The sequence below is a fragment of the Athene cunicularia genome (assembly GCF_003259725.1).
Source record: "Athene cunicularia isolate RWA chromosome 2 unlocalized genomic scaffold, athCun1 chr2_part1, whole genome shotgun sequence".
Lineage (NCBI taxonomy): Eukaryota > Metazoa > Chordata > Aves > Strigiformes > Strigidae > Athene > Athene cunicularia.
This window is the reverse complement of record NW_020799095.1, coordinates 107,101,644-107,113,704: the sequence shown is the minus strand read 5'-3', so window position 1 is coordinate 107,113,704 and position 12,061 is coordinate 107,101,644. Positions and strand designations below refer to the sequence as shown.

The 12,061-nt window shown below is 37.6% G+C and overlaps 1 protein-coding gene across 7 annotated transcripts in view; it reads left to right on the top strand.

The window, feature by feature from the left end:
• Positions 1-6: 6 nt before the first annotated feature.
• TRAPPC8 (trafficking protein particle complex 8) overlaps positions 7-12,061 on the top strand; it is a 54,632-nt gene continuing 42,577 nt past the window's right edge. For 4 of the 7 annotated variants that reach the window (XM_026842015.1, XM_026842013.1, XM_026842014.1 and 1 more), the window contains exons 1-4: positions 7-179; positions 5,781-5,975; positions 8,540-8,623; positions 11,462-11,551. In XM_026842015.1, coding sequence (XP_026697816.1) covers positions 23-179; positions 5,781-5,975; positions 8,540-8,623; positions 11,462-11,551 — 526 coding nt within the window. In that variant the 5' untranslated portion in view covers positions 7-22. The remainder of the gene's footprint in view (positions 180-5,780; positions 5,976-8,539; positions 8,624-11,461; positions 11,552-12,061) is intronic. The other 3 variants (XM_026842018.1, XM_026842017.1, XM_026842016.1) reach the window with 1 other exon arrangement.

The window sequence follows — 12,061 nt, the reverse complement described above, 5'->3', positions numbered from 1 at the left end:
GGCCCCCCGGGCGGCGGCGGCGATGGCCCAGTGCGTGCAGTCGGTGCAGGAGTTCATCCAGGACTCGTTCGTGCCCTTGGTGGCCGCGCTTTGCAGCGACGAGGCGGAGAGGCTCACCCGCAAGAACAGCCTGAGCTTCGCCGAGCTGGTGAAGCCCTTCTGCCGTCTCACCTCGGAAGGTCGGTGCCGGGAGCGGAGCGGGGAGCGCGGCTTGTTTACGCGGGGCGGGGAAGGCGGCGCCGCTCCCTTCTCCCGGAGGCTGAGGGCTCCCGCCCGGCCCGCCGGAGCGGTCCTCGCCGCGTCTCCTCAGCCCTACTGCCCGGCGAGGGTGAGCCGAGAGCAGACGGGAGGCGAGACCCCTTCCCCGGGGCCGTAGCGGCGGCCACTCGGTCGGGTGCTACCTGGAGCGGTGACAGAGGCTTTGCGGCGCTTGCCGGGGCTGCCCCGGGTGGCTGTTAAGTCTGTTTAAATTTTTTCGATTTCTCTTACTCTGTGGAATCTTGGAAGTTGGGCTTCGCCTGGAGACATCACAGAGCACACGGCTAAAGAGAAAGGCGTCTGTAAATCTAACTCTTCCAAAGGGATTTTTTTTCTTTCTTTAAAACGGCTTTACTGGCTAATACTTGCACTTGACTCTTGCCATAGATCTTGGATTTCACACTTGTGGTAAGGCTGTTAGTAAAGTACTCAGTCGTTGAAAGTATAGTTGGCATTTCAGAAACATTAATTGTCATTTCAGTTATGTCTTCATTTTCTCTTATATGTATGTACCTTTTTGTTGATATTTCTGTAAGGCCTGTGCAAAGAGAAGGTGGGAATTGAGCTGGTTATGTGGCATAGGTGAACTGACCGTGTAAAGTAGCAGCAAAACTGGAAATTGACCACGGAAGAGAAATAGTAGGATTCTTTGACTGTAATGCTTTAACTTTCTATCTGGATTTTTTTTCTTAGTTTAACTAAACTGTGCTTTCTAAACTACTGTTCATCAGAATAGTATGCTGGACAGCAGCTGAAATATAGCTGCTGGTCAGAATAGCAATGCAGTGACATTTGTCAGATTTGTTTTCTGACAGCAACTTAGCCCAGACTTTAGCCTCTTCGTATCATGTGTTGAGGAAACAGTGCAAGAAAGGACGCTTAGATTAGGAGTTAGATTTTCTCATTGCTGCTTAAAAAATGACACCCACTTAAAAGATAGTATGTGTTAAAAAAATTGCCTTAGTTCTATGTCAAGTCTTAATAACTTACTAACTATAACCTGTTTACGAATGTTTTTCCCTTTCTTTAGCGACAGTCATGAGCTATGTGAGAACTGTGCAGAGATAAAAATAATAAATGTGGAATCCTTGGCTTTAAGTTATTTAAATATCTCCTTTAGGACCTTTGGTGAAAGGCTTTCAAAATGCATCTAGCAAACAAAACCAGTCAAGCTATTCAAAAAGAAGCATTCACTGTGAAGAATACTTAATTCTGTTGTTGCTAAGTTGTAACTATTTTTGTTTCAGCTATTGTAACAGGGATCTTGCAAACCTGAAGCATCCTCAGTAAATGCCTGTTAATGAAGATCTCAGTAGTATGTTGATGCATATAACCGAACTAGTCTTTACCCCCTTTTAATAAAGGAGTTAGTTATGGCTAAAGGTTAGACTCCCTCCCCTGATAGAACGTAAGACTTTGAGCTTATTACTTCAGAGACTGATACTGACGACTTTCTGCCACCTTCTAAAAACTTGTGAAGGAAAGCTACTCTGCTTCATTTTCAGGATTTCGTAGTAATTTTTAATGTTTCTGTAATTGGTCTTTTGCAAGCTGTCATGTAATAGTATAAATGAACCAACACCCTCATGAACTGCATCTAAATCCCCATCATATAGTTTTCATTACTAATTTTGCAAAGGTGACTGTTGTGATGAATCTTTGAGAAAGGGCATCCTTGCTGTTCTGTGTAGACTGTCGAACTTCGACAGTCTGAACCATCCCGTTCAGAACCTGAACCGGGGGTCAGAGAACTAAGAAACTGAAGGTTGATACAGTGGGTTTTGTTGCTGCACTGCTCTCCGTGCATTCTGGTTTAAGAGGCTGCAAGCCTGGCTTCAGTTCTTCACACCCAAGTGTGACTTCCTCTTCTAACTTCATGGAAAAAACGTTACTGCATGCTATATGAAACTTCTTGTGGTGTAGTTCAGTGCAATAGAATTTCTTGTGAGCTTGTATAATGGTAAGGAATTTCTCTAGCTCCAGAGTTTGTGGAGCTCTGACAGGGAATCATGCTTGTTGGAGTCTGCACAAATATTGTTGCATAGTGACACTGTTAACTGTATTCTGTGAACAGAATCTGGAAACAAAGGATGAATTCTTAAATTGCTCTACCTTAATAGTTTGGCCAGACTTACCAGTAAAATTTTTCCATGGTGCTTTTCATGTCTAATTAAGAGGAAGAGAAGTATGATTAGTAATCTGATCATGGTACAGCAGAATGTGTGTACATTCACATGCTTCCACAACTGTGTTTCACTGCTTATGATTGCTTATGAAGCAATGTCTTCACTTTTAAACATGGTTTCTCTTAAGGGTATGTGAAATGCTGTCCTTTTTTATTATCCACTAAGTAAAGACAGGAGTGTTGTTTTAATTTGTGATGTGAAATTGGGTAGGTTAGTATTTAATCTCTTTAGAAATAATCTGTCTCTTGTACTTCTGCAAAGTACATGCATTCCTTCCTGGGTGCTCTCATAATTTAAAGACCTCAGTCACTGGTTCTTTTACAATATAGATTTTTTTTCTTGAGGTTTAGGATTTACATAGTTCATGAGCCTGCTGTAGGCTGCATGTTTATTAGTGTTCTCACTTAGAAAAGCAGTGCAGTTACAAAGTGAATCTCTTGATTTACATGCAGAGCCGTTTTGATACACAGAAACTAAGCCAAGCTTTTTAGTGTGTATGTATCATCTTTCACACATTAATAGAGATGTGAAAGGCCCAGACCACTGCTTGATTCCTCAACTAGTCTTAAACCACGTTTCCTGTGGTTGCTCAGTCTGAGACCAAATTCTATCTAATTTCAGGTAGAACACCAGAAACATACATGATATAGTGTGGGGGTGGTGGTATTTCTGCACTAATGAGTATTAATATACTTATCAACTTCTGCCTTAAGTATGTGATGGAAGTAAGGAGGTATAATGGGAACACTGCATTTGATAAGCTTAGTTTAATGTTATGAATTCCTTGTTCACAAGTATTTTAGTCAACATCTGAGTATTTTCGACTTCTGATGAAAGATCTTGTTCTAATATGTGTTACTACTTCCACTTTTGACAAAATACTTTCTGAAATGATCTTATCAACACATGAAGGAAATGTGTAACACTAGAAATTTTGAATTGGATATTAAGGCGAGAGTGTTGTGGGGTTCCAAGTTATGTCTTTTATGTCAGTTCTTAGCATTACCCATATACCAGAAATGTCATGTAGGTCCTGTATGGAAATGTGCTTGCTCTTCATTATTATGGCTGTTATATTTTAAGGAGAGAGAGCAAGGATGAGTTTTAGTGTTATAGCTGCACTGGTAAAGACAACTAGTCGTTTGTCCCTCCGAATTTACATTTGATCTTTTCAGTAACCATGTGGCAGTAGGGTTGATAGTTTACTTTGATAAGATGAAAAAAACCACCTCCCCTCCTTCAGTTTTCTGATAGAAGTGCATTAAGTTTAGCCAGCACGATTGCTCTCCTCTGTGTTGATACCATCTTATGATGAACCTGTTCAATCTTAAATTATAGAAAAGGCGTGGGATGCTGTCCAGGAGGGGACCAATGACTAAGTTTCAGACTGTCACGGTGTGAATTTTGTGGTTAGTTGCGACAAAGGGTACAACAAGAATTGTCCTTTGTGCTGCCCTTTATAATACAGTGATTTATGAAAGTGACCTGTAAGGGAGCAGAGGGCTATATATACTATGAAGCACGTGGTAACACCGGGTGTCTTAGGTAGCCATACTCAATGCATCCTGTCTGCACTTACTGTCTGGCTTGTGTGGTTGTGTTTGTGGTTTGAAACAGGGAAAACAAAATGAAAAATCAAGAGTGGACCCATAATTGTAATGTCTGTTGAAAATGTCATTAATACTTTTCAAAAAGAGGTGCCTTGAGGGAACAATTTTCACAAAGATACTACAAATGGATCTCTGCATTTATGAGTCATGTGAAAGTCAAATCATTGCTTATGGTAAAATGTAACTTTGTAAGATACAAAAGAGATTGCATTCCCTTCAGACTTTAGTGAGAAGATCACAAAAGTAGACCTTAAGTAGAAAGATGGGCCAGTACACAAGTGTAAAAAACCCTTTAGTTTTCTCCTGATTAATCTTTTTTTTTTTTTTTGGATAATTATTCTTCAGGAGACTGAGACTTTTTTGTAAAACAACAAAACAACGAAAGCAAATCAAAAGCAGGGACTTAAGGAATAAAAGCAATAACATATGGTGAAAGAAAAAAGTGAAACTTGACTGTGATATTTCTTAAAGCATATAGAAAATAAAGGCACCCTATGTAAAACTGCCATTTATATGGAATTTCAACTTTAACTTTCAGTTAAATAATACTGTTCATTAATCATCTTGCTGTGCTGTGCTGCTGCTTTGTTCTTTAGGCTTGATATTGACCCCGTTGCATGGGCTCGGGACTCTTTCTTTGGTGGTGGTTTCTGTCTGATGACTTTCTTGGAGAAGTTGGATTTAATGGGAGGAAAATAGTATTTGGATGAGTAAAACTAAGACAAATCAGCATAAGTTACTGTGTGTTAATAACATAAGGCTGGTATTACCCTTCTAAAGGCTCGTTTTAATAATGAATCTATTTCTTTTTTGCCAGCTGTTTGTAGTTCTGTCATAAACCCTACATCCATGGACACTTTCACTGCTTTGTTGGCATTTTTTTTGAGGCTGCATGCAGTAATCCACTGTTTGTCAGGAAAAACTCTCATGCATAATTCTGAAATCAGTATTTATTACTCATAAGACTTTCTGTTTTTTAAACAAGCATTTAAAAGTGAATCAGGAATGCTGGTATTACTAGCATTGACTGTATTTGTAATCAATTAATTCTCACCAAAAGTTTGTCACTCAAGAAATTAACTTCCTTTTTTAAAGATAAATCAGTTGTGTGATACTGTTTGGAGAACAGGGGAGTTCTAAAATAATTTATTTTTTTAAAAGCCAAAACCAACCAAACCCCCAAATGTAAGATAATCATACTGTAGTATTAAAAGTGAAGGGATATGTTCATTTTGAATGACCTAATACTATGATATTCCTGTCAAATTTCTTGAATGATGTTATGTACTGGGGTTTTCTTGAAAACTGGTGACTCCTTTGAACGTTAGCTGCTATGTGAAATCCATGCGTGGTTACTATAGTCTTTCTGTGCAAGTTGAGTACATTCCACAAGGGAGGTGGTGCAGCAGTGTAGGGATTTTGAGTATTTGTGGATTTTGAGTACTTTGTTACTCTGAGTAACAAAGATAATAAGATAAGATCCTATGCCATGTTTTCATCAGTCTGCCTAGATGAGCCTAATGTTGAACATAAAGTAATTTTTTTGTTCTTGCCTTCTCTCCATTCTGCTTTCGATACTCGGGTATTATGGACTGTGATCTAAAATTGATGATGGAGAGGTTTAGTGAAGAAAGTGATCTTAAAAGAAAAATCTGTTGGAGAAATAGTAACTTATGATAGCTATTTTAACTGTTATACTCCTCAACAAAGATTTTTTCTTTTTCAGTTCACATGAGAGATCCTAATAATCAGCTTCACATAATTAAGAATTTGAAGATTGCTGTCAACAACATTATTACTCACCCACCTCAACCTGGTGCCATTCGAAAACTTTTGAATGATGTTGTGTCTGTCAGTCAGCCTGCTGAAGGACTAGTCGCTAATGTGATCACAGCTGGAGATTATGATCTCAACATTAGTGGTATGTAACAATATTGTATTTTTTGTAACTTAAACTGGAATTTACTGTAAGATTTCTAAGCTTGATTTCAACTTCATGGCATGTATTGAAATTTCTCCGAGTTGATTGGTTTTGAGTAATTGTTTTTACTGAAACTTCAGATTTATCAAATAGTTCTGGTTTTATATAATGGTAAAAGAGTGGTTGAACTTTATTAATAATTCTTAATGTTTCCTAATGTTGTAATGCTTCTGACCTAGTGTTAAATCATATTTTAATGTAGAAAAGATTATTTGGTTGTGTTAATAGCTCATCAGATGGGAGAGGCTTTCTTGTAATGAAACTTATGTACTGACTGGTTACACTTGGATGAATAAATATTCAGAACATTTATAATGTTGGTACTAATGTATAGCTTTATGTTGAAGCTAGTCCTCTGGGCTTCTCTTGGTTTTCTTTTCACTTCTTGCTTAATGCATAGAGTTGTAATAAAAAGTTTGAGGAAAAAAGGTTTTGAGGAAAGGTGTGATTCCTTGTATTATTTTTTTTGCCATAAAACTCACTGCCTTGTATTTCACTGTCAGAATGGCTAGAATATTGTGAAAATGCTTTTTCAGATGTCCAAGGAATAAGGCATTGTGAATACTAAATGAGACCTGATTTTGAGAGCTGAGATTAGACTCCTTCCAATTAAGACCCTAATCCGTTAAAGCCTTTGATACATACTTAATTCAAAGCATGTATGCATTGCCCTATTTAAACACGAGGTTTTTTAATTAAACTTAAAGTTCAGCATGCAGTGAGGTATTTGGCTCTGCTATAGCAAGAGACTGGTGAAATTTCATGAGGATTAGTAACTGATGTTGTAGTATGTGGATTTTTTTTGTCAATAATGAAATTGCATAATTGTATGTCTCTGATACCTGATTTATAAGCCACATCCTCACTTGATGTGAAATACTGATAGCAAAGGAAAAGACTTGATCCTGGAAATTGTAATTGTTGAGAGCTGTTGGAAACGACACCCTTTTTCAGTTTTCATGCCCTCATTTATCTGTGAAATTGGTGAATTGCCATATTTTTGTGAATTTTTCTTGAGGGAAAATTTGCTTCAATTCTCGGAATTGGAAAGCCCTGAGAAAGCAGAATGTTTTCAGTGAAGAGGCTTCTCAATAACATGTTGAATGATCTCAGTTTAGAGGCAAGGTACTTGGAGAAAGGAAAAAAAAGTAGTGGCTATATCAAGTCATGCTTTGTAGTTGTAGAAGCTAATAACTCTCCTTTTGTTTTCCTTATTTGCTGCTGGAGCCTCAGATGTATAAATTACCACACTTGACAGTCTTCTGTCTCTCAGTGATTAGGTTTATTTCCATTCAGATTGGCTATATGCTTATTTGGCAGAAGAAGAGATGTAGAAGCTGTTTAAGATCATACAGAAGGACATATGTAACAACTTTGTAGTTTTGTGGTACCCCGTTTTAGGGCTTTAACACAAAACACTAGCAGTGTTCTTGATGATGAAACTTGTGTCCTCCTACAGTGTAACAGGATCCGAGGAAGTCCCTAGCTTTTCTGCTTGAGTTCCTTTTCTACTCAGAAAGTTATGGGTATTTACCGATAAACTTTTTTTTTTTTTCCTCCACTTTGTTGGCATGGAAATGTGAAATACTCTAATGTGTGTTTTAATTTGCTTTTTTTCTTTTGGTGAATTAGTTTTCTAGGATAACAATATTAAAGCTTACTTCTTTAATGATGATCAAGTGCAGTCTGTTTTGAGAGAAGACACAAACATTAAGAAACTCATGAGTGTTTCTAGCACTGGGATCATGATCCTCTTCTCTGTTTTAGGAAAGTTTTGTAACTGCTATGGTGAATTGATATAGTTGTTTGCAATCCTTCTTTTTTACACTTGTTTAATAGTCTCATAGTTCCATCATCTTGTACTGAGACCTGGTTGATTGCTGTAAGGATGCTTATGTTCAGTCATGCCTGCTTCTCCCATGTACCGGTGCATGTGGAGAGTGAGAAAAAGTGATTCCACTAAAGACTTAAATTTTTTTGCCTCTTTCAAATAAGTTTTCATTTGCATCACTTCCCTGGCTGTGTTTATTCAGGGCTTCATGGTGCTAATGTTGGCATGCATCAATGCAGGAATATGATGGAGGTAAGGGAAAATGTTGGGGCAACTACTTCCAGCAGCTAACATCTTCAGTTACTTTAACTGTAGTACCACAGGCTGAGGAATCTCAGAAATTAGTGTCTTACATTTACAGTATTATCCGACTAGAAAAAAAAAAAATCTAAGTATAATTTAATTCTCTACTCCATTATAGATTTCCATTTCTATTCAAGTCCAGAATTTAGACTGAACCAGAAAGGAATATTGAATTCTGTTTAAAGTACACTGTCAAATGTTGAGGAGCCTGAAATGTTCATGATTATGGTTAGCTGGAATCAAATGTCTTCAGTCCCTCATGGGCCTGCATGGTATAGATTTTATACTTCATGCTACCAGAGCATAAAAGCCAATAGTGTGTTTGCACCTGACCCTTTTTAGTATAATAATATCATGTTTTTTCTATCAGATCGCTCAGTTAAAGCTAGTGTTCCTTGGTACAGTAATTGGAAAGAGACACTGATGGAACTGAACACATCCACGTTTTATTCAGGTATTTTTTTGTGGTTGGTGCCAATTTGCCAAATTGCCCTTTATTCCTTTCCATGTGCCCCATCCACCTTTCCTTACCATCTGCTACAACTGTTTAGCACTTTTCTTGGCGTAGATGTGTGTTCCTTCATTTTTTTTCCCCCCCCAAATGAAAAATTGTCGGTGGTGGTTGTTTAATTTTTCTTTTAGTCACATTTCTACTCCTGTTAATCTAAATCATTTGGTCTTTCCATACACCCAGTAAGTGCAGAGTGGTGGCGGGAAATAACCTGATGCTGTAAAAACACTGTCTTGTTTGATCCTATGGAACTGTATATTGTCACTGTTCTGTATTTAAGATGTAAATACCTTCTGCTTCGTTAGAGAACTTGCTTCTCAGGGAATAATAGCGCTTTTCAAAATGGAACTGAAGTGCTGACTGTACTTAGAACACATATGCCTGTGCTATATTGACATGCTTTCTGGAGTGTGTTTCTCTTAAAGGAAAAAAAAAATATATAGATTTAATATATTTTAACCTAATTTATAAGACTGCTACCAAAACAACTTGGTTACTGACCTCTCAACCTAGAGTAAAGCTCTATGTTGTGGTCTATAAGAGCCAGATTTCAATGGTTTTAAGTCTAGATATTAACAAAGTTTATGCTTTTTGTTAGTAATAGCTTCCTTTTAACCGTGTCTGTTCAGATGCTGCTAAATGCCTTTATTTCTGATTGTGCTAGGGCACCGGTATCTGTGAAACTCATGTTGGTCAGTCAGGTAGCTAAACAGTATAAAACACCCTTCTCATTCTTAAGCTGTTATGTACAAATATTACTTACCAGCTTTTTTCTTAATGATTTCTGAGTGCACTAACAAGTTTCCATAAACTTCAGTTCTACTTACTCAGTATAATCGAAAGATATTACTGGAAAAATGAAAAACACAGGTCTGTGTACTTAAATGACAGTGTTGCTATGCACTGTTATAATGTGTTATAAAATGTTACATCTGTGAAAATACTTTAAAATGCTGATTTTGTTTTGAATGTGCTGCATGTTTATTATAAGTATCTATGATAAATTATTACAGCTCTGTAAATGCTCTTGAATGGATACGTTAATGCATGTTGTGGTGGTGTAGAGAGAATCCAGTTACCTTTGTAGCCACTTCCAAGGTTCTTAACAGCCTGAATGAGAAGTGGGAGGGGATGGAGCGCCTATTCCCCAACATGGTAGTACTTCCCTATTTGTAGTTGTGTCAGATTTTAAAACTTTTTTTTTTGCCATGGTTCAGCTGTAAAACAGAAATGGAAAACTGAAACCAGCTTGAAACTCAAATGTTGAAATTTCTGCCTTAAGTAGTTCAGCATTGTTTGGTTTGAACCTGAGTTACTATAAGGCTTTTTTATACTTGTGAAAAATATGCAAGTCACTTTCTCATGGTTTGTTTTTAATAACAAGCTATGTTTTCCATAATAATTGGCATATTTACGTGTAGGACATAGTAAAGCCAAGACCTTTTTATACTCTAGATGAGTGCTTGGAGAGCAGTTGCTGGAAGGGCTATAATCAAAAGCTAGAAGATTGTCTCCTGTTGATCTTTTGAGAGATGTTTTGACTGCTAGCCTGAGTTCAGTTATGAAGCGTGACTATCTGACTTCTGTGTGGATGAAGCTGGTGTAAGATGGCCTGACAATGCAGGATTAAACAAAATGCATTAACAATGCATTAGAAGATAATTCTGACATAAAAATGAAACTCAATTTCCTAAAGTCAGCTAAGAAATTGAGGTGATGGGTTTGGGGGCAGGGGGGAGGTTTACAAAGCATAAGAAATTCTTATGAGTTAAATCAAAGAATGTGTCTTCTTGGGACCATACAAAGAAATCCTGAAGGTATTTATATTAATGCATTTTCTCTGTACTAGTTATTTTCTAGTTTGCAGGTGAGTTTACACTGGATTCTAGCTTCAGTGTAAAATCAGGTTATTGGAAGTGGACTGATTTTGCTCTTGTGTCTGTTTCCCACTGAAGGGAAGGAGTTGCAGAACTGAGATGGCATAAAACAGGCTTGAAAGAAGACGTAATACTTTACTGCTTGATTGATAGTTGAAGTGGAATGAAACAGACAAGATCTTTAAGTTCATATGTTCTTTGGATGACCCTGACATACTTGGTTTCCCTTGATTTGTAACTCTTAGAAAAATGAAATCCCTATTATAAAAGGGCATTTGAACGTGGCATGTTAACATTATAAAGCACATTGAGTGCACAACTCAGATCTGTGCTCTGAGCTTCCTGGATCTTTCCTTTGCCAGCTGAAAGCTGGGCTGTTTATTTTAGCAGCACAGAGGAAGGGGACTACTGTCAAGCCAAGTCACAACATTTGCAAGAAGCTTTAGACACTGGCAGGATAGGGTTTTGGTAATCCTTGGTTCCTCTGCATACTCAAAAATTAATTTTGCTTCTGAATCAATTCTTACATCCATAGCTAAGGCAAATTCAGTGACTGATAGAAAAATTTTTTTCTTTTCCAAGCATGTGTGGCTTTTTTGAAGGGAGGTGGTAAAGAATAGTTACCAAGGACTGCATACATGTGAGTCTGCAATATTGAGCAAGTTGGTACTTAAGATACTATTTGGTCTCATGGGATTTGATTCAAAGTGTTACTGTTTCTTCCACTTTGTCTATTTTAGATGCTTTCTCCTTAGACTGTTCCCTTTTTTCCCTGCCATGCAAACCTTGTCAGAGTTTGCAAGTTTCACTTCTAGGTGTAGTCTTTCACATTTCCTTTTCATAAATGAGTAAACAGAAGTTTTGCTGAATATTCTAATTCATCCTATCTTATTGTATATTTCAGCTACTACTCCTTGGTTTGAGTCTTACAGAGAGTGCTTTCTTCAGTCCATGCCTGCATCAGATCATGAATTCTTAAACCACTATGTTGCATGTATCCTTTGAGTGTTACAGACCTCTCCAGTGAAGGCTGTTAAAGCTAGCTGCAGAAATGTAACTTAGGAGACTTTGAAATTTTGCAACAACTTTTTGCCATTATGATTTGAAGTACATATTTTTTTCAATGTCTAACTTTACAGACTTAATTTCATAAGGGAGTTGGGGTTTACTTTGACTAGTGTGTTTTATGTTTTTAAATCACACTTTGTTTATGTGTCAAACTGAACTGTGAGCTAATACCTGTACACTAAACTTCCTCATCCTAAAACACTGTCTGCTGTGCCTCTTTAGGTATGTTGACTGTCCTTTATGGACAACAGAAGCTTGTGTGTTTGGGATGTACCTGCTGCTTTTTATAGCTTTTTCTAGCAGATGGAAGGGGGAGGTTGTGGAGGGTGTTCTGGAAAACTGGTGAACTTTGAGCTATTTTGGACAGAAAGAAGTCTGGAAAGATGCCGAAACTGCTTTCGCTTTTTTAAAAATCAAAACTTAGGCCCGATTTGCT